This window comes from Oncorhynchus keta, chromosome 29, assembly GCF_023373465.1.
Source record: "Oncorhynchus keta strain PuntledgeMale-10-30-2019 chromosome 29, Oket_V2, whole genome shotgun sequence".
Classification (NCBI taxonomy): domain Eukaryota; kingdom Metazoa; phylum Chordata; class Actinopteri; order Salmoniformes; family Salmonidae; genus Oncorhynchus; species Oncorhynchus keta.
In genome coordinates this window covers 24,254,055-24,281,534 of record NC_068449.1, presented here as the reverse complement: position 1 = coordinate 24,281,534, position 27,480 = coordinate 24,254,055, and the positions used below count along the sequence as shown (strand labels likewise).

Here is a 27,480-nt window from a genome sequence, read left to right as displayed (position 1 = left end):
ACTTTCCTTATATCAATTGAACACGTGTATAGAGTCTTTTTTTTGTCCCGGAGGATAAATTGCTTCGCATCATGTCAGCAAATAATTCCGGATTGACAAATAACACATAAACATGTAAGTGCAGTGCTAACACTTGTGTCTCTGTCTGTATCTGTGTGTGCCTTTAGGGCTTGTGTCTGTGCCTGGACTTCCAGTTCGACACAGTGGTGAGAGACCGGCCCATCATCCTCAGCAAGCTGCTGATGCTGCACCACCTGAAGCAGGAGGTCCCTGCCCTCAGCTGGGAGTTCTTTGTCAACCGCTTCGAGACGCTCTCCCTGGAGGCCCAGCTCCACTTGGACTGCAACAAGGAATTCCCTTTCCCCACCAGTACGCCCAGCTGGAGGATTCTCTCTGTTACATAGCACAACTTCTATTATGCAGACTATGACATGTTCAATACAACAAACAAAGCATGTACAGTAGGGAAATATAAACCTGTGAAATAAGAACACAACTGTTCCAGTTGAGGTGTGTTATGTTTCCTTCCTTGCATCTCCCTGTCAGCCATCACAGCTGTGCGCACCAACGTGGCCAACCTTAGTGATGCAGCGATGTGGAAAATCAGACGGGCGCGCTTTGCCAGGAATCGCCAGAAGAGTGTGCGTTCCCTCCGTGACAGCGTCAAGGGCCCGCCCGAGTCCAAGAGGGCCTTCTCCCTCCCAGAGACTCTGTGTAACCGTCTACGTAAGTGTCCAGTTGGTAGAGTGTCCATTGGTTGGTTAGGCTACTAGTCTGTGGGTCTCAGCTTTTGTCTGTCCCATGCTCCTACTGTTTCTCTCCTCATCCATTCATCTCTCTGTTCTGTTAGTACACCTACAAACAGTATCTGTGTTCCTGTTTGTTTTATTCAATTGTTTTCTGTGATTCGTTCTCTTGCTGGATGTAAGAGTTCTGTTTTATCTGTGATTTCCTCATTGACTCTGCACAGGATGCTGTCTGAGTTTCTGGGTGAAGGGGTTGGCTTTAGACTGTGTGTGGTTAAGTTTGAGTGCTTCACGTTATTTTTCATGTAAGCAAGTGGAAGCTAAATTATTAATAGAACTACTAGTCTTAGGATCCACATACATCTTGGGATCACTTTGTGTGAATGGTGTGAGACATTGGGATGTATAGGGTTGTCTGGAAGCTCAGACGTGTCCTTTGCTACTTCCCCAGAACATTCTCCTAAATTGTGTTCTCATGTATGGTTTTTAGCTCTAAGACTTACGAGGCAAGAGCACTCTGCCCCGACTCTGGGAGATATGATAGAGAAAGTCCTGCCAGGTAAATAACAACCCAAATCTGACTCACCTTATTACAACTGAACCAGATCAACATTCCCTTCAGCATAATCACATCATAGTGGGAGAAATAAATACCTTATGGCAATTGGTAAAGGAAACTTGAAAAAACAATGTTTGCTCTTCACTGACATTCATTGCTTTTCATCCAGAGTTCATAGATTGTGCATTCTATTTTAGTCTCAGGCAAAAAAACTAATTATACTGTTGGAATGAGAGAACTGTTACTCTTGCTATCTTGATAGCTTTTCACATTTTCTGTTTGCGTTTGACATATGCCATGAATATGTTAGTGGTGTCCATATATGTAATCACCCTGCTGAATGTAGACCAAATGAGATGACTGTCGTACTATCTCCCTCTCTGTTCACCTGCTTCACCGCCCCTCTCCACTTCATCCGCTCCCCTGTCTGCAGCACGCTTCCTCCCACCCTTTAACCCCGACGCTTCAGCCCCTCTCCTAGGCCACAGCCCCTCACCGGAGGACGACTCGGTCATCAGGGACCTGCTCCCAGAGGATGCTGGGATAGATCACCAGACGGTGCACCAGCTCATCATGGTGCTGATGAAGTTCATGGCCAAAGACAAGAGCAGTGCCGAGGCAGACATTGGCAGTGCCAAGGCCTTCAACACGGTGAAGCGCCACCTGTATCTACTGCTGGGCTTTGACCAGCAGGAGGGTTGCTTCATGATCGCACCCCAAAAGATGAGGACCTCAACCTCCTTCAATGCTTTCATCGCTGGCATCGCACAGGTCAGAGAATATCAAGTAACCTTATGAATGACGGCGAGTTGACGCTGTAAAAATAGTTTGAATGATTATCCTTGAATACATTTAGAGTTTAATCCCCAGAAATATCCCTGGCTCTCATCTCCTTCAGTTGAGAGTACGTTTAAGATGGGATTTTTTTGTTGTCTTGTTTCCCTCTGTAAAGTTTAAGTTTCATGTTGCTGCTGCTGATTATGAAAATCTGTCAAGCTTCAAGAAGAACGTAGCGTGATGTGATATTTCCTGCAGGTGATGGACTACAACATTGGGCTTGGGAAGCAGCTGCTCCCCCTGGTGGTCCAGGTGTTGAAGTACTGCACATGCCCCCAGCTCAGACACTACTTCCAGCAGCCCCCACGCTGCTCTCTCTGGGCCCTGCAGCCACACATCAGACAGATGTGGCTCAAAGCCCTGCTGGTCATCCTCTACAAGGTACACACTACCCATGTTTGGAATATAATGAAACCTTATCCACTATGTGAATGTGTTTACATTGAAAACTGTATACAGTGTGTGTAAAATTGATTACCGGCACTTAAAAGTCTGGTTGTGAATAATTTGTATTGGGAACAACAGCTAATTTATTAATATTGGTGTTGCTTTCTACTCTCCTACACTCCACTCCTACCGATCCTGTGTGTGGTCCCAGTACCCCTACAGGGACATGGATGTGAGTAAAGGGGTTCTGCACCTGATCCACATCACCATCAACACCCTGAATGCCCAGTACCACAGCTGTAGACCCCATGCCACCGCCGGACCCCTCTACAGTGACAACTCCAACATCAGCCGCTATAGCGAGAAAGAGAAAGGTAGCACCAGAAAGATGATTACATTACTGGACTGGGCTTGAAATGAATCTGGAGTAAGACTTGAGAGTTTTTGATATAATGTGTGTGTTTTGTTTTTTTCCAGAGGAGGACAGTGTATTTGATGAGTCTGATGTCCACGACACCCCAACTGGAGCAGGCAACAAGGAGTCCCAGACCTTCTTCGCCCGTCTGAAGAGGATCGGTGGCAGCAAGTCTGTCAAGTACCAGCCAGTGGAGCTGAATGCACAGAAAAGTATACATATAGTTTCAAAGGATGACCTATTTTATCCAAAAAAGAAATAAATTGAACTTAAATGCTTTTGCTGATATAAATTGAGCTTTTACTGATTTTTATAATCAGATATAAGCTATCTTTTGATCCTCTCTCTGTCTGTGTCAGGTGAAATTGAGCTGTCTGAGTACCGCGAGGCCAGTGCGCTACAGGACAGCATCCTGCACTGTGTGAGGGAGGAGAGCACCAGGAAGAAGCGTCTGCAGGCCATGCACAAGCAGAAGTCCTTAGACATTGCCAACACTGACTCCATCCTCTACAACCTGGACGAGCACCGACGCAAGTCCTGCATTGACCGCTGTGACCTGCAGCATGGTCTCCCCGCACCCCCCTCCTCCACCACCTCCCACCCCAGGCAGAAGGGGGGCCATGGGAAGGGCTCGTCAGACGGTTCCTCAGGCCGTGCGGAGGGCAGTGACCGCCAGGACCGTCGAGGATCCCGGGGGGGCCACTCAGACTGCTCCAGGCCTGTCATCCCAGAGGTGCGTCTCAGCTGCATGGGGACGTTTGAGGACAAGGCCGACCTGGACTCCCCTCTTACAGGGGGCTCATCAGCAGAGAAGGAGGACCCGGACCTCATTGACCTCTCCTCTGACTGTACTTCCATCCCAGAGAAACACTCCATCCTCTCCATGTCCGACAGCGACTCCCTGGTGTTTGAGCCCCTGCCGCCACTGAGGATCGTGGAGAGTGACGAGGAATTTGACCTGAACACAGTGATGGGTAACAGGCTGAATGGGAGTGCCAGGCCCCCAGCCTCCCCTGCCAGGCCCGCTGCCTCCCCTGCCAGCAGTAGCACCCTGCACCTGTCTCGGGTGGTGCAAGTGAGCGTGGAGGACTGCTCTATGGACAAGAAGACCACAGACTCCCCAGCAAAAGAAATCCCTCAACAGCGTTTACAGAGGAGGCCACGCTATACAACCCCCACCACCTCCCTGGAGCTGCCTGACCAGCTGGAGCACCCTGGCCTGGAGAGCCCCATGACCCTCAGTTTACAACAGAAGAGGGACCTGCTGAGGAAGACCCCTGCTGTCCCTGACACCTCCCTGGATGACTTTGTGCACCCTGAGGACCTGAAGGCAGCGGTGGGTGTGGGGACCAGTCCCTCTGGTAGGACCGTCTTCCTGGACATTCCTGAAGACACAGCCGAGCCCCCCACCTCTCTGGAGGGGAACAATGATGAAGAGGAAGATTATGAAGATGATGACCTTGATGACAGCGACCTGAAACCTGATAATGATGATGATGACGAGGCAGAGTTTAAGATCCAGATAGTTCCCCGGCAACGCAAGCAGAGGAAGATAGCTGTGAGCGCCATCCAGAGAGAGTATCTGGACATCTCCTTCAACACCCTGGACAAGCTGGGTGAGCAGCCCACTGAGACAGGTAAGAGAGACAGGGGAGAAAGGAGAAAGAGAAGCCTCAGTCCAGAGGTCTCCCTCTGTATGGACCTACGGCTGCTGTATCCTTCACCTACGCTGATTTCATGCACAATATGTATTTTTGATGTGTGTGTTTCAGTGGCGACATCTCTTAAGATTTTTCTAGAACACATTTTCTAGAATTTTAACGGAAGTGTCTGCTTAGAAGGGCCCGAACCACATGAACAGACTTTAAATTGTCTAGTTGGATATCCATGCTACTTCAAATCTTCAGTCAACTGGTCACCACTGCTGTCTCCTGTCCTGTGGTGTGGCTTGTACGTGTTTCTTCCGTTTCCCATTCCTACCCATGGTAAACACCTGAAAAACAAAACATGCTGTGAAGTGAAGTCCTAGAAGCCGATAAATAAATATCAATACAGCATCTTCAAATTGCTGCAACACAATGTCCATAAATAGCTGTCCATCTAAGAACAAGCAATAACAGAATAAGGCAAATTAGTTTTTTTACTAAATAGGGCATCAATAACCAATTGTAATTTCTTCACAAAATCCATTTTAGATTGCTGTTGCACTAGGACTTGCTCTATACTTGTAGTTAACCACATGTAGCTCTACACTACATTTGTTTTGGCGTTGGGTGTCTGCAGCATCTCATGCTCTAAACAGTTGTCCACATGTGAGGTTATAAGGTGGCTGAGAGCTGAAGCAGCCACCACTGCGCCCCATCCCTCACGCACACCACCCTGGACAATCCGCCTCAGCCCCCACCCTCGCAGCTGCTATCCCAGAACCAAGCAACCACTCTCCAGTATCAAGTAGGATCCAAATACTTTCTCATTGTCATCTGTTTAAATTCACCAATAAAACAGGGTGTGGTCATCACACCCAGAACATCAAAACCTTTCAAACATTGGCCTTCTTTTTTTCAATGTGTAAAATAGTTTTTCTTCAAGTCGTTCTTTCTCAGCGTTATGTTTTTGACACCAATGCAGTTTTTTCATGGTTCTTTCGTTTTTCTTATCAATAGATCAGGGATTATATCTATTCCGACAATATATCAAATATTGAATATATGCAAATAAGCCATTCCATTCCATTTTTTTTTTAAACGTCTGTGAGCGTTTTCCACTCCCCATTTTCATGAGTTTGTTTTAGTAAACCAGTCATTGAAATGAAAGTGGAGATAGAGGGAAAGTACCAGGCAACTCAACCCTCTGTATGTGTGTGTGTCGCACCCCAGCTCAGTACCGTCAGGCGAAGCGGGGCTCGTTGGGAGCTCTAACCATTAGCCAGTTGATGAAGAGACAGTTGGAGCACCAGTCCAGCGCCCCTCACAACATCAGCACCTGGGAGACAGGTCAGTCACTGGCTACCTCTGGTCCACCCCTTCAGATTTGTAAATATCAAAACACCTTTTAAATACTGTAATGACTTTGTTTGACTGTGCTGATTTTCGTGTTGCTCTCTAAACAGGCCCCACCAAGACCAGCCTCCTATCTGCCCCCAGTACAGTCAGCATGTTTGTGCCCGCCCCCGAGGAGTTCATTGATGATCAGCCTACCACCATGACTGACAGGTGAGTGAACCTACCGCCAACCACCAACACTGACTGGTGTGTCATTCTGGACAGTGAATACTGTATGTATTAATGGTAATTTGTTGTTATTAATACTAATACTGTGTGGTCTCTCAGGTGTCGTGACTGTGGTGCGGTGCTAGAGGAGTATGATGAGGAGACCCTGGGCCTGGCAGTGGTGGTGCTCTCCATGTTCATCCACCTCAGCCCTGACCAGGCCGCTCCACTGCTGCTGGACATCATGCAGTCTGTGGGCAGGTCTGGCAACTACAGCAGCTCCTGCATCAGCCCCCTTATACATCCCAGACACAAGCCTAATTGTTCAGTAAAGTTTTGGCACACTCTGTCATGTCTCTGATCTTGAATTCAGATGTTTTTCTTACAGGCTGGCGTCTAGTGCGAATTTCTCTGGGCAAGCTGAGAGGTATGACACATCACAACTAGACATACTGAATATATTCTTATTTGGTATGTGTTAAACTCAGGTGTACTGTGGATGCTGATGACTAGTTCACGCTGGCTGTATTCTTGTACACAAATGAGAGAATGGGCCAACATGAGGTGCAGACGCTCTGTGTGTGATGTTTCTGTTGGTGTAGCATGCTGATCCCTGGCAACGCAGCAGGTGTGGCTAAGCAGTTCCTCCGCTGTGTGTTCCACCAGCTGGCCCCCAATGGCATCCTGCCTCAGCTCTTCCAGAGCAACATCAAAGGTCTACTCAGACAAACATATTAAACACAATATGGCTCCTGTTAAGAGCAGCATTCTGAGGGATATGGTTTGATCTTTACTGTCAATTTCTGTGTATTTCCAGATGGAGGTTTTCTGAGAACATTGGCTTCTTCCCTGATTGATTTTAATGAACTGAGTTCTGTGGCTGCGCTGAACCAGCTGCTGGAGGTGGGACTTTTACTTGCTTAGTGTAATGATTAAAGCTCAGCACTCGGCTGAAGGAACTATGCGGGTGTTTGTGTATGTCTTGAATCTCAAGCAAAATGTCCACTTTGGTCATGTATCCAGCAGGAGGAGCTCTTGTAAAAGTTGACGACACTACAACACTGCTGTTAGGATAGCGTGATAACAAACCCAATTAAGAATGCTGCTGAAGAGTATGCCTCTGCATGGTTGTTCACCATATTCACTTATTCTCTATTAACTTGGTGTCTTCTCTTTAGCAATCTTACACTGTTACAATGTTCAAGGAATAGCACTTGTGATAGTCCACTTCAGTTCACTCCTTTGACTCATAACATCACTAGTCCAAACCACTTTTAGAATATAATTTTAAAACTATTGAACAATTGATAATGGAACAGTTGGTAATGGCTCTATGGCAATAAATATGTATTATGTAACCCTGTTGTCATTTATACCATCGTCCTCAGGGTCTAAACAACAAGAGGAGTCTACCAGCCGGGAGCACCATGCTGCATTGCCTGGAAAACATTGCCACCTTCATGGAGGCCCTGCCCATGGACTCCCCCAGCAACCTGTGGACCACCATCTGCAATCAGTTCCAGACCTTCCTCACTAAACTACCTTCTGTTCTGCCTCTGAAGGTACTGGATCTCACACTGCTTGTAGGCTGCATTGACTGTGACCAATATAGAGCTAAAGCCTTATGAAGAATTGTATGATGTCTCTCTCACAGTGTCCCCTGGACTCCAGTTTGAGGATTATCATTTGTTTGTTGAAGATCCCCACCACAAGTGCAACCCGGGTGAGTCTGTCTGTGTGTGCTTTACAACTGCGACCTGGCCAAGGTAAAGCAAAGCAGTGCGACACAAAGAACACAGAGTTACACATGGAATAAACAAACATACAGTCAATGATACAATAGAAAAAGTCTATATACAGTGTGTGCAAATGAGGTAGGATAAGGGAGATAAGGCAATAAATAGGCCATGGTGGCGAAATAATTACAATTTAGCAATTAAACACTGGAGTGATAGATGTGCCGAAGATGAATGTGCAAGTAGAGATGGGGTGCAAAGGAGCAAAATAAATAAATAACAGTATGGGGATGAGGTAGTTGGATGGGCTATTTACAGATGGGCTATGTACAGGTGCAGTGATCTGTGAGCTGCTCTGACACCTGGTGCTTAAAGTTAGTGAGGGAGATATGAGTCTCCAGCTTCAGTGATTTTTGCAGTTCGTTCCAGTCATTGGCAGCAGAGAACTGGAAGGAGAGGCGGCCAAAGGAGGAATTGGCTTTGGGGGTGACCAGTGAAATATAACTGCTGGAGTGCGTGCTATGGGTGGGTGCTGCTATGGTGTCCAGTGAGCTGAGATAAGGCGGGGCTTTACCTAGCAAAGACTTATAGATGACCTGGAGCCAGTGGGTTTGGCGACGAATATGAAGCGAGTGCCAGCCAGCGAGAGGATACAGGTCGCAGTGGTGGGTAGTATCTGGGGCTTTGGTGACAAAACAGATGGCACTGTGATAGACTGCATCCAATTTGCTGAGTAGAGTGTTGTAGGCTATTTTGTAAATGACAAGTCAAGGATCGGTAGGATAGTCAGTTTTACGAGGGTATGTTTGGCAGCATGAGTGAAGGATGCTTTGTTGCAAAATAGGAAGCTGATTCTAGATTTAATTTTGGATTGGAGATGCTTAATGTGAGTCTGGAAGGAGAGTTTACAGTCTCGCCAGACACCTAGCTGTAGTTGTCCATATATTCTAAGTCAGAACCGTCCAGAGTAGTGATGATGGATGAGCGGGCAGATGTGGGCAGCGATCGGTTGAAGAGCATGCATTTGGTTTTAATTGCATTTAACCTCTCCGGGATAGGCGGGACACTTGCGTCACACAGCCAGGGAAAATGCAGAGCGACAAATTCAAATAAATTACTATAAAAAAAACTCCAGAGTGTTTCCTATCCAAATCTACTAATGATATGCATATCTTATATTCTGGGGATGAGTTGCAGGCAGTTGAATTTGGGCATGCTATTCATCCAAAAGTGAAAATGCTGCCCCCTATCCTGAAGAAGTTAGCAGTTCGAGGCCACAGAAGGAGAGTTGTATGGCATTGAAGCTCACCTGGAGATTAGTTAACACAGTGTCCAAAGAAGGGCCAGATGTATGCAGAATGGTATCGTCTGCATAGAGGTGGATCAGAGAATCACCAGCAGCAAAAGCGACATCATTGATGTTTACAGAGAAAGCTGGCCCGAGAATTTAACCCTGTGGCACCCCCATAGAGACTGCAAAAGGTCTGGACAACAGGCCCTCCGATTTGACACACTGAAGTCTGTCTGAGAAGTAGTTGGTGAACCAGGTGAGGCATTCATTTGAGAAACCAAGGCTGTTGGTAAGAATGTGGTGATTGACAGAGTCTAAAGCCTTGGCCAGGCCGATGAATACAGCTGCACAGTATTGTCTCTTATTGATGGAGGTTATGATATCGTTTAGGACCTTGAGCGTGGCTGAGGTGCACCCATGACCAGCTCCGGAAACCAGATTGCATAGCGGAGAAGATACGGTGGGATTCAAAATGGTCGGTGATATGTTTGTTAACTTGCCTTTCAAAGACCTTAGAAAGGCAGGGTAGGATAGATATGGGTCTGTCGCAGTTTGGGTCTAGAGCGTCTCCCCCTTTGAAGAGGGGATGGGATGCCCGTGGCAGCTTTCCAATCTTTGGGGATCTCAGACAATACGAAAGAGAGGTTGAACAGGCTAGTAATAGGGGTTGCAACAATTTCGGCTGATAATTTTAGAATGAGAGGGTCCAGATTGTCTAGCCCAGCTGATTTGTAGGGTTCCATATTTTGCAGGTCTTTCAGAACATCGGCTATCTGGATTTGGAGAAATGGGGAGGCTTGGGCAAGTTGCTGTGGGGGTTACAGGGCTGTTGACCAGGATAGGGGAAGCCAGGTGGAAAGCATGGCCAGCCGTAGGAAAATGCTTATTGAAATTCTCCTTTATCGTGGATTTATCAGTGGTGACAGTGTTTCCTAGCCTCAGTACATTGGGCAGCTGGGATGAGGTGCTCTTATTCTCCATGGACTTTACAGTGTCACATAACTTTTTGGAGATTGTGCTACAGGATGCATTAGGCCTACTAACCAAATGGTGAGCACAGTCTTCAATCGAGTGTCATATAGCACACTATCCCAGCCCTTCTCTGATATGGGACTGAGCAGGTTATATGACTGGTTACATTCTGACTCTTTAAATCAAAGGATTTATACCTGATAGCATTCAGTTTAGTCACATTTGCATGAGTGAATGGATAAGTCCTACAAAATCCCTGTTGTGTTAAAATCCCCTTGGCCTCCCACCAGCAGGCAGGACCCAGCTGTTACTGTCTCTTTTTCTCCCCTTCCCCAGAGCTTACTGGAGCCCTTCTCCAAACTGCTGAGCTTTGTCATGCAGTATGGAGTGTTCAGCCTCTCTTACCTGGTGGAGCTGTGTGGCCTCTGTTACAAAGCCTTCAACAAGGTAGATATGTATAGTTTTGCTTACATTTGCTAGCATATTTGTTTGTTTGTTTGTAAAAAATTAAAATAACACTGTTAGCATTGCAATGATCTCATGTGAAATAGAGGTCGACCGATTAATCGCTATGGCCGATTAATTGGGTCCGATTTCAATTTTCATAACAATTGGAAATCGGTATATATTTTTTTACACCTTTATTTAACTAGGCAAGTCAGTTAAGAACATATTCTTATTTTCACTGACGGCCTCGGAACTGTGGGTTAACTGCCTTTTTCAGGGGCAGAACGACAGATTTTTACCTTGTCAGCTCGGGAATTCAATCTTGCAACCTTACAGTTAACTAGTCCAACGCTCTAATCACCTGCCTTACATTGCACTCCACGAGGAGACTGCCTGTTAAGCGAATGCAGTAAGAAGCCAAGGTAAGTTGCTAGCTAGCATTAAACTTCTTATAAAAAACAATCACAATCACTAGTTAACTACACATGGTTGATATTACAAGTTTATCTAGCGTGTCCTGCGCTGCATATAATTAAGTCAGCGTATATGCAGCAGTTTGGGCCGCCTGGCTCGTTGCGAACTGTGTGAAGAATATTTCTTCCAAACAAAGACAGCCAACTTCGGTAAACGGGGGAGGATTTAACAAAAGCGCATTTGCGAAAAAAGCACAATCGTTGGCACGACTGTACCTAACCATAAACATCAATGGCTTTATTAAAATCAATACACAGAAGTATATATTTTTAAACCTGCATATTTAGCTAAAAAAAAATTATTTAATTAATTTATTTCACCTTTATTTCACCAGGTAGGCTAGTTGAGAACAAGTTTGCGACCTGGCCAAGATAAAGCAAAGCAGTTCGACACATACAACGACAGAGTTACACATGAAGTAAAACAAACATACAGTCAATAATACAGTAGAAACAAGTCTATATACGATGTGAGCAAATGAGGTGAGATAAGGGAGGTAAAGGCAAAAAAAGGCCATGGTGGCAAAGTAAATACAATATAGCAAGTAAAACACTGGAATGGTAGATTTGCAGTGGACGAATGTGCAAAGTAGAAATAAAAAATAATGGGGTGCAAAGGAGCAAAATAAATAAAATAAATACAGTAGGGAAAGAAGTAGTTGTTTGGGCTAAATTATAGGTGGGCTATGTACAGGTGCAGTAATCTGTGAGCTGCTAAATAAATCCAGGTTAGCAGGCAATATTAACCAGGTGAAATTGTGTCACTTTTCTTGTGTTCATTGCACGCAGAGTAAATATGATATGTGTATATTATATATTATATTTGTGTATATGCAACAGTTTGGGCCGCCTGGCTCGTTGCAAACTAATTTGCCAGAATTTTACGTAATTATGACATAACATTGAAGGTTGTACAATGTAACAGAAATATTGAGACTTATGGATGCCACCCGTTAGATAAAATACGGAACGGTTCCGTATTTCACTGAAAGAATAAATGTTTGATTTTCGAGATTGTTTCCGGATTCGACCATATTAATGACCTAAGGCTCGTATTTTTGTGTGTTACTATGTTATAATTGAGTCTATGATTTGATAGAGCAGTCTTGACTGAGCGGTGGTAGGCAGCAGCAGGCTCGGCTCGTAAGCATTCATTCAAACAGCACTTTTGTGTGTTTGCCAGCATCTCTTCGCTGTGCTTCAAGCATTGCGCTGTTTATGACTTCAAGCCTATCAACTCCCGAGATTAGGCTGGTGTAACCGATGTGAAATGGCTAGCTAGTTAGCGGGGTGCGTGCTAATAGCGTTTCAAATGTCACTCGCTCTGAGACTTGGAGTAGTTGTTCCCCTTGCTCTGCATGGGCCGTGGATTTTGTTGAGTGATGGGTAACGCTGCTTCGAGGGTGGCTGTTGTCGATGTGTTCCTGATTTGAGCCCAGGGAGAGGGACGGAAGCTATACTGTTACACTGGCAATACTAAAGTGCCTATAAGAACATCCAATAGTCAAAGGTATATGAAATACAAATGGTATAGAGAGAAATAGTCCTATAATTCTGATAATAACCTCAACCTAAAACTTCTTACCTGGGAATATTGAAGACTCATGTTGAAAGGAACCACCACTTTTCATATGTTCTCATGTTCTGAGCAAGGAACTAAAACATTAGCTTTCTTACATAGCACATATTGCACTTTTACTTTCTTCTCCAACACTTTGTTTTTGCATTATTTGTTTCATGTTTCATTATTTATTTGAGGCTAAATTGATTTTATTGATGTATTATATTAAGTTAAAACAAGTGTTCATTCAGTATTGTTGTCATTATTACAAAAAACATTTTTAAATCGTCCGATTAATTGGTATCGGCTTTTTTTGGTCCTCCAATATTCGGTATCAGTATTGGCGTTGAAAAATCATAATCGGTCGACCTCTAATGTGAAAGGCCCAATTTGAAAAGGGATACGGAAATATGACTTTGTCCCGCATTGTTAAACATGAATCTATGTCTGCAGACCTCTGTATATTGTAGTTCTTGGTGATAATACTTATCCCCAGCCACTCCTGCTAGACAGGAAGGTGGCTGTGTGTCACAGATAGTTAAGTAAACAATCAGCCAGTATTGATTTACATGGTTAGTTGGGGCTCTGGGCTGAGGATGTATGTGTCCAGGGCTGTCTCCTGCTGCAGGACAGATGGATCCTTACCACACCACTGCTGTCACAGCACCATGCTTTATGTCTCCAGCTCTATTGATTTCCTCCAGCCTGGTTAATCCCCGCTATATAACATCCGTTTCTCAAAACGCGAGTCAATATGACTGATTACGTCTATTTAAATGTTTCCTGTGCAGTTAGTCTTATGAGGTGAGCTGTCTCAAACACACGTTTAAGGAGGATTTTTCAGTGCTTGGGTTATTGTAGATGTACGGATGTTTGGGAAGTTATGTTTATCACTACTGCACTACACATAGAACATTTCAACAAATATGACCCCAAATCAACTATACTCGATATATTTTGGTTTCATGCTGATGAGAAGGGAATGATTTCTTTGGTTGAAAAGAGAGAGAGATGTAGCAGGGCTTTGTATTGAGGGCAGTGGCTCTCCAGGCTGACAGCCTCATCTGAACTGGGACCCTGGGAGAGCGGAGATCTGGACTGGGTGCCATGCTAATCAGATCCTCTGTCTCTATTCAGACCACAGACAACCTTTATTCTCCAGTACACATACACACAGGCAGCGCTGGAGAGGGAGAGAGAAACAGTACACAGCCCTGAAATATGAAATAAGACAGCTTAGAGAAAACATCCACCAGGCAAACCTTTTTCTCCAGTATGCCTATCTCACTTGGTTCCTCTAAAATCATTCCAACATTTGTACACAGTTATTTTCTATATTCTCTATCCACTATCCCCCTTTGTCCTCATGCTGAGCTATTTTATGTATTCACAGGAGAGAGATAAGTTCTATATGTCTCGTATTGTGGTGCTGGAGCTTCTGCAGGCTCTGAAGTTCAAGTCTCCTCTACCCGATACTAACCTGCTACTGCTGGTCCAGGTAAACAGTAGTACCATCAGAACTACTTGTGGAAAAGATTTCAACCCACAAGTACCAAAGATAACTTTACAAATGTCTTTATGTTAACTATGTGTGGATGTTGTCAGTTTGTTTGTTCAGATATTGGTACGAGGCTAGCAGAGTCTACTATTCTCTCAAAGCACATGATCTCATCACTTCCAGGGGTAAGACAGTATATAATACAGTACATTGGTTTTTCATCTGTGTTCCTTTATGATGACCAATTGAAATAAACCTATGGGTTGTTTGATTGTTGCACTATTCTCTGTCTTTCTCAGTGCACGACAGCAGCAATGGAATGCATGAGGCAATACATCAGTGAGCTTCTAGACTTCATAGCGGACATGCACACACTGACCAAACTGAAAGTGAGTTTCCTCCTTACTCTGCCTTAACTCATGTAAGATGGGTGGATGAGTCTCATCTCTAACCATCTTGTCATGTGGAGGGTCCTCCGTTTCTCCTGGTCAAGTGATCAGGGAAAACGCAGGGCCGTAGTCATGTGATCATGTGACTCTGTCCAGAACCATATGAAAGCGTGTTGTCAGCCGCTGCACGAGGACACGTTTGGAGGAAACCTGAAAGTGGGCCTGGCACAGGTGGCTGCCATGGAGATCAGCAAAGGCAATCACCGTGACAATAAGGCAGTGATCCGTTATCTTCCCTGGCTCTACCATCCCCCGTCCACCATGCAGCAGGGGTGAGAGGCACCGACAGTCACAGCACTGATGTTACTTTCAGTGATCTCACTGTCTGTAATCATGAAGATATTCTATTACCAGAATTACTTTTATCAGGCATTAGAATGAATGGTGACTCTAATAACACTGTAATGTTTGCTCAACAAGCGTTTAACCTTTGTCTCCTCCTCAGACCTAAGGAGTTCATCGAGTGTGTGTCCCACATCCGCCAGCTGTCCTGGCTGCTCCTGGGCTCCCTGACCCACTATGCCCTGTACCAGGGCTCCACCTCCTGTATGCCCATCCCCCTGGACGCTGGCTCACACATCGCTGACCACCTCATCATCATCCTCATCGGCTTCCCTGAGCAATCCAAGGTCAGGAAAATGTCTAAGTGCTATATGCACAAATGTTGAAGAAACTGCTACGGAAACCTATGAAGATTTCACATGAAAACCAAAGTGTCACTGACCTTTCTCTTCCTCGCCACCTCCGTCTGCAGACGTCAGTGCTGCACATGTGCTCCCTGTTCCATGCCTTCATGTTTGCCCAGCTGTGGACCATCTACTGTGAGCAGGCGGCGGCCGCCTCGGCCCTGCAAAACCAGAACCAGACAGAGTTCTCTTCCAATGCCATACTGACGGGCCTGGAGTTCTGGAGCCGCGTCACACCCAGCATCTTGCAGCTCATGGCCCATAACAAAGTGGTAAGGAAGATCCACATGCTTATCTCTCCATCAGCTTCAAGAGGGGGTGGGCTGGAAAGAGGATGTGCTTGGAGACGTGCAACAGTTAAATGTGAACTACTCCTCTGACTGTTGTGAATGTGACAGAGGAATTGGTTAAATCACCAACATATCGTTGTTATGTCTGACAGGACATTGATGTTTTGTAATACTGAGATTCAATCTGATCGCGCTTTATCCACAATGCAGGTTTTCAAGGACATGTTCCTGCGTTCACAGAGACCATATTCTCAGTCAATGCTGGCTCTATTGGAAATCATCTTTAAATGGCGCATTGTTCAAACCTGCGGTCGGATTGAATCCCGGCCTGAGACTGCTTTTCTACCATACATTTTGTTTCATATTTGGGTGGGGGGGTAATCATAAATCAAGTTATGATCCCTTGCAATAATAAAAATGTGTTCTCTTCAACTTTCCAAGATGGTGGAGATGGTGTGTCTACATGTCATTAGCCTGATGGAGGCTCTACAAGAATGCAACTCCACTATCTTCGTGAAGGTACATTTTTCACAAACACTTGATTTTACACTTCATGTTGCTTTCTATTTCAACAAAAGAAAATCCCCTCTTCTCTCCATCAGTTAATACCTATGTGGTTGCCCATGATTCAATCCAACCTAAAGGTAAGAATTAAATTGCAATTCAAATATGATTTGTATTATGTTCTTATATGGATATAGATGCTTGGGTTTTCAGAGCATCCAGTGAAAAAACTCCCCCTGTCCCATGCAGCATCTGTCTGCAGGGCTCCAGCTGCGACTGCAGGCTATCCAGAACAGGGTGAACCACCAGTGTCTGCAAGGCCAGGCAGCCGGGGCCCTGCCCTTTGCCCTGCGCAAGTGGCTGCAGTGCACCCAGTTCAAGATGGCCCAGGTGGAGATCCAGTCATCAGAGGCCGCCTCACAGTTCTACCCTATGTGACCTGCCCACCTCCCACGAGATCCACCAAGACCCAGGCCACCTCAGGACCAGCGTGCATCTGCTTAATGCCTGGCTGCCTGCCTGACCATTAACATCTGGAAGTTGACTCCTGCATAAATTGATTCTCACCGTCTTAAGACTGCTTCTGACGTAATCCTCTTCAGCACCGTCTAAACTTTGAATATCTACACTACTCTTTTGTGCAATGAGAGGGATAGGCGAGTACAGGTCGGGCAGGTGTGCAGATGCAGGGGGATAACAGTACAGTAAATAACAGTTTAGGTGCCCAACATGCTGTGTGCAGCATCAGAGGTCAAACTAGAGGGAGAGAATATCTAGCAGCACTGCAGATGACTGGAGTGGATGGATGGAGAAGGCTGTATGCTGAAGCTCAGACTTGTTTACTTGGTGATACTCATGTTCTATATTGTTATTTTCAGTTGCTTGGTTGCAAGCCTGACAAAATAATAAAAATCCAGCCACATGTTCTAAATATACAGTATGTCTCAGTATCTTTGTCACCTCTACAGAGAGCAGTTAAAAGTGCACAAAGTGTGATATGATTGTACATCTGCACAGTAAATAAAGTCAACTAAATGACTGCTAAAGCCAAAGGCTGTATTGGGAACCACCCATACATATCCTAGCTCAGGACAAACCAATATCAATCACATTTTATTATCAGTAAAGACAATTGGACTTTAGGGCACCTATCTCACCCTCTACCCAGTTCAGACAGGTTGCCTCTAGCCAACAGAGCCCAGATCGATCTGACACAATATGGGATACAGCAGGAGCACTGTAACTCGATCAGGGTGAAGCCAGACGGCGGAGGTAAACAAGACAAGTGAGTCCGTGTCTACCGCCCCCTGTAGAGCCAAGAACCAGTTACCTCTAGTTTAATGTTGTTTGTCATGATAAAGCATTGCTGTGGGATCTAATCACATTATGGAAAGGGCACTTCCTACTGGGCACAGACGTCAACTCAACGACTAATCCACGTTAGTTCCACGTTTCAAATTTAATTGTAAACAACATTGTTTACAGCGGCTGACAACACGCATTGTTTACATTGTAAACAACATTGTTTTTTGATTCAACCAGTGAGTGCCCAGTGGGTTGTCTGGGAATATCACACCACATGATAGTTGGACTAAACATTTAAATCCAAGCTTGGGGCTCTATTCAATCCGTATCGGAGAAGTTAACAGTGCCTCTTAACTGAAGACGATGTGGGCAATGTAACTACGGAAAGCCATATATTTCCAATGGAAGAGAAGCGAAGTGTGAGGGTGACCGTTGGGCGAATCGAGCATGGGTGAGGGATGTGAACAGGGTGGGACCAAAGTTGGGGAAAGCTGAACTTAATGCAAATACTCCACTAAATCATGACGCGCTCGACCAATCGAAGCTCACTATAGCTTCCAGCCCCTACTGGATTGGATGTTGATATCTAGAACTACCGAGCTTGCTTGCTAGCGTCCACACGAGGGTGAAGCTAGCGTGGAATATTTCATAACTTCTTTACACCTGCACTTTGTAAAATGATCTTCTACGAGAGGTGTGTGTCAAATGAGTCACCAGCTTTGAGTGCTGTCTAATAAAATCACACTCTGACACACACACACACACACACACACACACACACACACACAGTATCCTAGTATCCTTGTGGATACTAAATTAATGAATTCCCATTCGAAATCGTATTTTCCCTAACCCTATCCAGACCCTAACCGTAAACCTAAAACTAACCCTAAACCTAACCCTAAAACTAACCCTAAAACTAACCCTGAAGCCTAAAATTGCCTTTTTCCTTTTGGGGAATGGTGAAATTGAGAATGTTTTATTTGTTTGACTATCCTTGTGATTTGGTCCCCACAAAAGTACATTTGGTCCCCACAAAAGGACTTATGGTTCCCACAAGGAAAGTAAAACCAAACGCACACACACACAGAGCAGCAAGGATATGCATGGGCTTTCCCTGATTTTTACTGCTTGAGAGCAAATAGTTCAGCCATGCAGCTAACAGCCACAGACAAGAGACATACAGAAGCACTCACTGGATGTTTAATAACAAGTATACAGTATACTCATAAAACCAATAGTGTGTCTTCTGATTGGCCATAATCATTCAATAGCACATAAGCAACCTAAAATCTTCTAATTACAGAAATAATCAAATTTATACCACAGTGGCTATATTACTGTAAACAAATAAGGTGATTATTTTCCCATTCAGCCCTGTGAAATACCTTGTATTTTATCTGGGCGATCCACAGAGCTTTTTGAGATAGAGAGGCTCCGTGGCCTTCCTGTTCAGGCCTGTCAGATCTTCTTTATTACAGAGCAACCCAGAGTGCCCTGACTGGACAATGCATGAATGTTTAAATTGCCCGGAGTGTCCCATTGCATTATCATCAAGTGGCACATCTAAAGCAGGAAAGGCAGACTACTGTATAGTCTCTCATTCACATTCCTCTGCGGTGCTCTCTCTCCCTCTCTACATGGCTCAGCTTGGACCGTGATGGACTTCTCCCCCTCTGAAGTCTCAAAATAGGGCTACTTAATGTTAGATCCCTTACTTCAAAGGCAGTTATAGTCAATGAACTAATCACTGATCATAATCTTGATGTGATTGGCCTGACTGAAACATGGCTTAAGCCTGATGAATTTACTGTGTTAAATGAGGCCTCACCTCCTGGTTACACTAGTGACCATATCCCCTGTGCATCCCGCAAAGGCGGAGGTGTTGCTAACATTTACGATAGCAAATTTCAATTTACAAAAAAAAATACGTTTTCATCTTTTGAGCTTCTAGTCATGAAATCTATGCAGCCTACTCAATCACTTTTTATAGATACTGTTTACAGGCCTCCTGGGCCATATACAGCGTTCCTCATTGAGTTCCCTGAATTCCTATCGGACCTTGTAGTCATAGCAGATAATATTCACATTTTTGGTGACTTTAATATTCACATGGAAAAGTCCACAGACCCACTCCAAAAGGCTTTCGGAGCCATCATCGACCTAGTTTTGTCCCATGGAATAAATGTTGTGGATCTTAATGCTTTCGCTCATAATCCTGGACTACCATTTTATTATGTTTGCAATTGCAACAAATAATCTGTTCAGACCCCAACCAAGGAGCATCAAAAGTCGTGCTATAAATTCCCAGACAACACAAAGATTCCTTGATGACCTTCCAGACTCCCTCTGCCTACCCAAGGACGTCAGAGGACAAAAATCAGTTAACCACCTAACTGAGGAACTCAATTTAACCTTGCACAATACCCTAGATGGAGTTGCACCCCTAAAAACTAAAAACTTTTGTCATAAGAAACTAGCTCCCTGGTATTCAGAAAATACCCGAGCTCTGAAGCAAGCTTCCAGAAAATTGGAACGGAAATGGCACCACACCAAACTGGAAGTCTTCCGATTAGCTTGGAAAGACAGTACTGTGCAGTATCGAAGAGCCCTTACTGCTGCTTGATCATCCTATTTTTCCAACTTAATTGAGAAAAATAAGAACAATCCGAAATTAATTTTTTGATACAGTCGCAAAGCTAACTAAAAAGCAGCATTCCCCAAGTGAGGATGGCTTTCACTTTAGCAGTGATAAATTCATGAACTTCTTTGAGGAAAAGATCAAGATCATTAGGAAGCAAATTACGGACTCCTCTTTAAATCTGCGTATTCCTTCAAAACTCAGTTGTCCTGAATCTGCACAACTCTGCCAGGACCTAGGATCAAGAGAGACACTCAAGTGTTTTAGTACTATATCTCTTGACACAATGATGAAAATAATCATGGCCTCTAAACCTTCAAGCTGCATACTGGACCCTATTCCAACTAAACTACAGAAAGAGCTGCTTCCTGTGCTTGAACATAATAAACGGATCTCTATCCAACGGATGTGTACCAAACTCACTAAAAGAAGCAGTAATAAGGCCTCTCTTGAAAAAGCCAAACCTTGACCCAGAAAATATTTAAAAAACTATCAGCCTAAATCGAATCTTCCATTCCTCTCAAAAAGCGGTTGCACAGCAACTCACTGCCTTCCTGAAGACAAACAATGTATTCAAAATGCTTCAGTCTGGTTTTAGACCCCATCATAGCACTGAGACTGCACTTGTTAAGGTGGTAAATTACCTTTTAATGGCATCAGACCAAAGCTCTGCATCTGTCCTCGTGCTTCTAGACCTTAGTACTGCTTTTGATACCATCGATCACCACATTCTTTTGGAGAGATTGGAAACCCAAATTGGTCTACACGGACAAGTTCTTGGCCTGGTTTAGATCTTATCTGTCGGAAAGATATTAATTTGTTTCTGTGAATGGTTTGTCCTCTGACAAATCAACTGTATATTTCGGTGTTCCTCAAGGTTCTGTTTTAGAACCACTTTTGTTTTCACTATATATTTTATGTTCGAAAACATAATGTTAACTTTCACTGCTATGCGGATGACACACAGCTGTACATTTCAATTAAACATGGTGAAGCCCCAAAATTGCCCTCGCTAGAAGCCTGTGTTTCAGACATAAGGAAGTGCATGGCTGCAAACTTTCTACTTTTAAACTCGGACAAAACAGAGATGCTTGTTCTAGGTCCCAAGAAACAAAGCGATCTTCTGTTGAATCTGACAATTAATCTTGATGGTTGTACAGTCGTCTCAAAAACAACTGTGAAGGACCTCGGCGTGACTCTGGACCTGATCTCTCTTTTGACGAACATATCAAGACTGTTTCAAGGACAGCTGTTTTCCATCTACGTAACATTGCAAAAATCTGAAACTTTCTGTCCAAAAATGATGCAAAAAAATTAATCCATGCTTTTGTTACTTCTAGGTTAGACTACTGCAATGCTCTACTTTCCGGCTACCCAGACAAAGCATTAAATAAACTTCAGTTTGTGCTAAATACGGCTGCTAGAATCCTGACTAGAACCAAAAAATGTATCATATTACTCCAGTGCTAGCCTCCCTACACTGGCTTCCTGTTAAGGCAAGGGCTGATTTCAAGGTTTTACTGCTAACCTACAAAGCATTACATGGGCTTGCTCCTACCTATCTTTCTGATTTGGTCCTGCCGTACCTACCTACACGTACGCTACGGACACAAGACGCAGGCCTTTCTCCTATAGAGCTCAATTTTTATGGAATGGTCTGCCTAGCCATGTGAGACGCAGACTCGGTCTCAACTTGTAAGTCTTTAGTAAAGACTCATCTCTTCAGTAGGTCCTATGATTGAGTGTAGTCTGGCCCAGGAGTGTGAAGGTGAACGGAAAAGGCTCTGGAGCAACGAACCGCCCTTGCTGTCTCTGCCTGGCCCGTGCCCCTCTCTCCACTGGGATTCTCTGCCTCTAACCCTATTACAGGGGCTGAATCACTGGCTTACTGGTGCTCTTTCATGCTGTCCCTAGTAGGAGTGAGTCACTTGAGTGGGTTGAGTCACTGACGTGATCTTCCTGTCTGGGTTGGCGCCCCCCCTTGGGTTGTGCCATGGTGGAGATCTTTGTGGGCTATACTCGGCCTTGTCTCAGGATGGTAAGTTGGTGGTTGAAGGTATCCCTCTAGTGGTGTGGGGGCTGTGCTTTGGCAAAGTGGGTGGGGTTATATCCTTCCTGTTTGGCCCTGTCCGGAGGTATCATCGGATGAGGCCGCAGTGTTTCCTGCTGCAGTAGTTTGTGTCGGGGGCTAGGGTCAGTTTGTTATATCTTGAGTACTTCTCCCGTCTTATCCGGTGTCCTGTGTGAATTTAAGTATGCTCTCTGTAATCCTCTCTTTCTCTCTTTCTCTCGGAGGACCTGAGCCCAAGGACCATGCCTCAGGACTACCTGGCATGATGACTCCTTGCTGTCCCCAGTCCACCTGGCCGTGCTGCTGCTCCAGTTTCAACTGTTCTGCCTGTGGCTATGGAATCCTGACCTGTTCACCAGACGTGCTACCTGTCCCAGACCTGCTGTTTTTAACTCTCTAGAGACAACAGGAGTGGTAGAGATACGCTTAATGATCGTCTATGAAAAGCCAACTGACATTTACTCCTGAGGTGCTGACTTGCTGCACCCTCGACTACTACTGTGATCATTATTATTTGACCATGCTGGTCATTTATGAACATTTGAACATCTTGGCCATGTTCTGTTATAATCTCCACCCGGCACAGCCAGAAGAGTACTGGCCACCCCTCATAGCCTGGTTCCTCTCTAGGTTTCTTCCTAGGTTTTGGCCTTTCTAGGGAGTTTTTCCTAGCCAACGTGCTTCTACACCTGCATTGCTTGCTGTTTGGGGTTTTAGGCTGGGTTTCTGTACAGCACTTTGAGATATCAGCTGATGTACGAAGGGCTATATAAATAAATTTGATTTGATTTGATTTGAAGTGGTTGACCAGTCCTATTTACATAGTCTGTATGCACAGAGAATGTCCGTGCCAAGACCTGACACCAAAGGAACCCCAGTGGCCCACAAGTTGCCCCGTTAGCATGATCAAGCCCCAGGGGGATGGCTGTGTTTGATAATAGCTGTTCATTAAAAATGAACAGTGTGAGACAGATTGAGAACACGTCCTGCGCCCAGGGGGAGCCCCAGGAGAAGACCAGTACGGAGCTCTCTGAGACACAGAAAGGAGAGGCACGATGGGTACAGGCTAAAAATAACACCTTTATCATTAACACGCAGTGGATTTATCAATGTTGTACCGTATGCCATTCAATTAAAACACGTTCTCATTTTGTCTCTTCTTTTTTTGCTTATGTGATAGATAAGACTATAGGCCTATCTTTCTATAGACCTATTTACAACTGAAAAAGTCAGCAACTTAATCAACTGAATGTACATTAATCTCCTTTGGTATATAATGAATAAATTGTGCAATAACTTTTCATTGCCAAATATACATGAATGGTTTGCTCCATAAACATGACACTATTGATTAAATTCTAATTGGTAGCACATTGTTTAATTTCTACTATGTATAAACATATTTTCTGTTACACTGTACATGTAATTACAGTCCAGAAGGCAGATATTTTTAAATATCAATATTTACATTCATGCATCCATGATCATTTCCCTCAATGTACAGTATTAGTGACGCATCTTCAGTATCTGGGTACATTATAGGGTATATGGTAATACCTATGCATTCAGGGGTGGACTGACCATCTGGCATTTCAGGCAAATGCCAGATGGGCTGCTCCATTTTTTGCCACGTGATTCTTGCACAAAATTGGATTTTTTGGGGCTAATAATGGGGTCCTCAGGGAAGACAATGGGCAAATGTGGGGGCCTCGAGGAAAGAAATGGGCTGGTGTGTTAGGAATGACAGGGCCAATTTTTGGTCCCAGTCCACCCCTGTATGCAAATCACAATGCAAGGTCTGTGTTTACAAAATTCAACAGTAATGGAAAATTTCAGAGATACTGCCAGACATCCATCTATTGTGCTCTCTCTCACACTCAAATACACATTATATACAGATGAACTGCACCTATGCCAAAAAGTAGCTTAAAAATTGATTGATGCTTTAAATAAACTGTTTACTGTTTATAGCAGAAGGATGTTGAGGATGCCTGTGAGTGTGAGTCACATGTCCCTTTTGAGGCCATCCTCTCTGCAACTTAATATCCGGATTAGCCTCTGTTTAGAATCCTGTCCTCCACCACACAGCACTTGAGCCCTGGGCTCATGTGCACTGTTTCTATAGTGATGGGTTCTCCCCTTGCTGAAAGGTGGAACAATTAAAGACAAAATCACATCAGAACATGGCAAAGGGCTTCTCACTGTCCACCACTGCCTCCCCTGGCTGTCTAACCATTGAGATGTGACGAAACGTAATATGACGTTAGTATTGTCGGGGGCATTCACCTGTGATAAGACTCGAGGGTAGTACAGAACAAGCTGCCTAAAAGCATGGTCCGACAGCACACATTCACAAACTCAAAACACAGGAATCCCCATCATATTCGCTGAAGTCACAGGGGAAGAGAAAAAGGCATGTCAAACAGCAAGAGATGAACAATTGATACCCAAAACTCATTGCAGAGCAAGCTGAAGTGTTTACTGTGTCAGTAGCAAATGAACAGTGGGCTTCAGTGGAGGCTGACTCATAATAACGGCTGGAACGGAGAAGATGGAATGGCATTCAAAAAAATGGAAATCATGTGTTTGATGTATTTGATTCCAATCCACTGATTCCGCTCCAGCCGTTACCATGAGCCCCTCCTCCCCAATTAAGGTGCCACCAACCTCCTGTGGTGTGCTTAAAGCATCAAAGCATTACAAATTAATTGTATGATTATTCAATAATTCATAAAAAATAACACATTTCAAATCATTAAAATGGAATTCATACGCAGACAATAAATACATAAATGAACAAATAACTAAAATCCAGTTCTCAGCTGTGTTGTTGGTATGGAACATAGGAACTGACTTGATCCCCTTCTTTTACTTCACTCTTGGTATGACCTGTATATATTTTTTTAATTGCATAGTCAGATAATCACTATACATCCCAAACCACACCTGCAACTGTGACAGTGTTGTACAAATTCTGCTTTAAATATGAAAAAGGGTCTGAGGAGCATAGATGAGAGACAGCCCAAAGAGTAAAACCTGCATGCACAATTTCTTCATGATTTGGTCCTCGCAACCTCCTATCCCATTGCCGCCCTTCAACGTCTGTTCCTACATTATAGTTGCCTGTAAGAATTGCGGAGCTGTATAGATTGGTAGCCTAGCAGTCAACCGTCCTCCTGTCAATGACACTTTGTGTTGACAACATGATGTTCAGTCTGGCGAAGTCCTCAATTCACTTTATTACTAGTTCTCTGAATCCACTTCAATGTTTTATTTTTATGTTCTTTTCACTACTTTCCTTTATCTGGAAGTTTCCTTTCATCCAGGTAACCTGCTAAGAGAGAAGGAAAGGCGTTAATGTGTTTTAAACAGGTCAACCCCTGTGGCGTTCTAGGTAAGAGGGAATTGTTGCATTTTGGGTAGGATGGATGGTGGTGGTGGTGGGGGGTTATGGTTATGCCAATTCCTCTTCCTGTCAGTGAACAGTCTACACCACAGTGTTGTTGGGGCCCATGGCTTTCTTGTTGCGTGCACTCATGGCATACTCTCCACGACTCATCCCGTTCTCCTCTTTCCGTTGTGGTTTCCTGCAAACAAACACAACTTATATTGACTGAAACTGGACAGTTTCATCTCTATCTCTTCATTCAAAGACTCAATCATAGATACTCATACTGACAGTTGTGGCTGCTTTGATGTATTGTTGTCTCTACCTTCTTGCCCTTTGTGCTTTTGTCTGTGCCCAATAATGTTTGTACCACGTTTTGTGCTTCTACCATGTTGTTTTGTTACCATATTGTTGTCATGTTGTGTTGCTACCACGCTGTGTTGTCATGTGTTTCTGCCATGCTATGTTGTTGTCTTAGGTCTCTCTTTATGTAGTGTTGTCTCTCTTGTCGTGATGTGTGTTTTGTCCTATATTACATTTTTTATTTTTAATCCCAGCCCCCGTCCCCGCAGGAGGCCTTTTGCCTTTTGGTAGGCCGTCATTGTAAATAAGAATTTGTGCTTAAATCAAATCAATCAAAGTTTATTTGTCACATGCGCCGAATACAACAGATGTAGTAGACCTTACAGTGAAATGCTTACTTACAGGCTCTAACCTACAGTGCAAAAAAGGTATTAGGGGAACAATAGGTAAGTAAAGAAATAAAAACAACAGTAAAAAGACAGTGAAAAATAACAGTAGCGAGGCTATATACAGTAGTGAGGCTATATATAGTAGAAAGGCTATTACAGTAGCGAGACTATATACAGTAGCGAGGCTATATACAGACACCGGTAAGAAAGGCTAATTGAGGAAGTATGTACATGTAGATATGGTTAAAGTGACTATGCATATATGATGAACAGAGAGTAGCAGTAGTGTAAAAGAGGGGTCGGGGGGGCACACAATGCAGATAGTCCGGGTAGCCATTTGATTACCTGTTCAGGAGTCTTATGGCTTGGGGGTAAACACTGTTGAGAAGCCTTTTTGTCCTAGACTTGGCACTCCGGTACAGCTTGCCATGCAGTAGTAGAGAGAACAGTTTATAACTGGGGTGGCTGGGTTCTTTGACAATTTTTAGGGCCTTCCTCTGACACCGCCTGGTGTAGAGGTCCTGGATGGCATGCAGCTAAGCCCCAGTTATATACTGAGCCGTACACACTACCCTCTGTAGTGCCTTGCGGTTAGAGGCCGAGCAATTGACACACCCAGCAGTGATTTAACCAGTCAGGATGCTCTCGATGTTGCAGCTGTAGAACCTTTTTAGGATCTCAGGACCCATGCCTAATCTTTTTAGAAGGCTGCGTTTAGCCCTGCAGCCTTGTGAATGTTGACCTGTTTAAAGGTCTTACTCACGTCGGCTACGGAGAGTGTGATCACAGTCGTCCAGAACAGCTGATGCTCTCATGCATGCCTCAGTGTTGCTTGCCTCGAAGCGAGCATAGAAGTTATTTAGTTTAGCTCGTCTGGTAGGCTCGTGTTACTGGGCAGCTCACGGCTGTGCTTCCCTTTGTAGTCTGTCATAGTTTGCAAGCCCTGCCACATAAGATGACCGTCGGAGCCAGTGTAGTATGATTCAAACTTAGCCCTGTATTGACGCTTTGCCTGTTTGATGGTTTGTCACAGGGCATAGCAGGATTTCTTATAAGCTTCCGGGTTAGAGTCCCGCACCTTGAACGCGGCAGCTCTACTCTTTAGCTCAGTGCGAACTGACTTGCCTAGTTAAATTAAGGTTCAATAAAAAATAAATACAAATGTAACGACAGTAGAGGTGCTTTATTTAACTTAAGAAAATACATAAATCATTCTACTCCTTAATCCTGTGGTTGTTTACCTACGGAGAGATTGGATTTCATAGGCTGTTGTGGCTGGATGCACTGGTCAGTCATGCCCTCTAATAAGCTGAACAATAAAAA

The 27,480-nt window shown here is 44.3% G+C and overlaps 2 protein-coding genes across 9 annotated transcripts in view; one reads left to right on the top strand and one right to left on the bottom strand.

The window, feature by feature from the left end:
• Positions 1–16,995, top strand: part of LOC118362545 (protein unc-79 homolog) — a 48,450-nt gene extending 31,455 nt beyond the window's left edge. For 3 of the 7 annotated variants that reach the window (XM_035742959.2, XM_035742954.2, XM_035742961.2), the window contains 26 exons: positions 168–369; positions 547–726; positions 1,237–1,305; positions 1,739–2,076; positions 2,341–2,523; positions 2,741–2,903; positions 3,007–3,156; positions 3,304–4,581; positions 5,821–5,937; positions 6,054–6,156; positions 6,274–6,414; positions 6,542–6,580; positions 6,756–6,868; positions 6,971–7,056; positions 7,542–7,715; positions 7,808–7,876; positions 10,489–10,599; positions 14,027–14,131; positions 14,239–14,316; positions 14,431–14,520; positions 14,677–14,852; positions 15,026–15,209; positions 15,335–15,538; positions 15,998–16,075; positions 16,159–16,200; positions 16,310–16,995. In XM_035742959.2, the coding sequence (XP_035598852.1) occupies positions 168–369; positions 547–726; positions 1,237–1,305; positions 1,739–2,076; positions 2,341–2,523; positions 2,741–2,903; positions 3,007–3,156; positions 3,304–4,581; positions 5,821–5,937; positions 6,054–6,156; positions 6,274–6,414; positions 6,542–6,580; positions 6,756–6,868; positions 6,971–7,056; positions 7,542–7,715; positions 7,808–7,876; positions 10,489–10,599; positions 14,027–14,131; positions 14,239–14,316; positions 14,431–14,520; positions 14,677–14,852; positions 15,026–15,209; positions 15,335–15,538; positions 15,998–16,075; positions 16,159–16,200; positions 16,310–16,498 (4,662 nt within the window). In that variant the 3' untranslated portion in view covers positions 16,499–16,995. Of the gene's footprint in view, positions 1–167; positions 370–546; positions 727–1,236; positions 1,306–1,738; positions 2,077–2,340; positions 2,524–2,740; positions 2,904–3,006; positions 3,157–3,303; positions 4,582–5,278; positions 5,396–5,820; positions 5,938–6,053; positions 6,157–6,273; positions 6,415–6,541; positions 6,581–6,755; positions 6,869–6,970; positions 7,057–7,541; positions 7,716–7,807; positions 7,877–10,488; positions 10,600–14,026; positions 14,132–14,238; positions 14,317–14,430; positions 14,521–14,676; positions 14,853–15,025; positions 15,210–15,334; positions 15,539–15,997; positions 16,076–16,158; positions 16,201–16,309 lie in introns of all 7 variants that reach the window. The other 4 variants (XM_052486279.1, XM_035742957.2, XM_035742955.2 and 1 more) reach the window with 4 other exon arrangements.
• A 6,142-nt stretch (positions 16,996–23,137) lies between these two features.
• LOC118362544 (proline-rich membrane anchor 1-like) overlaps positions 23,138–27,480 on the bottom strand; it is a 28,670-nt gene continuing 24,327 nt past the window's right edge. For both annotated transcript variants that reach the window (XM_035742953.2, XM_035742952.2), the window contains exon 4: positions 23,138–25,664. In XM_035742953.2, coding sequence (XP_035598846.1) covers positions 25,565–25,664 — 100 coding nt within the window. In that variant the 3' untranslated portion in view covers positions 23,138–25,564. The remainder of the gene's footprint in view (positions 25,665–27,480) is intronic.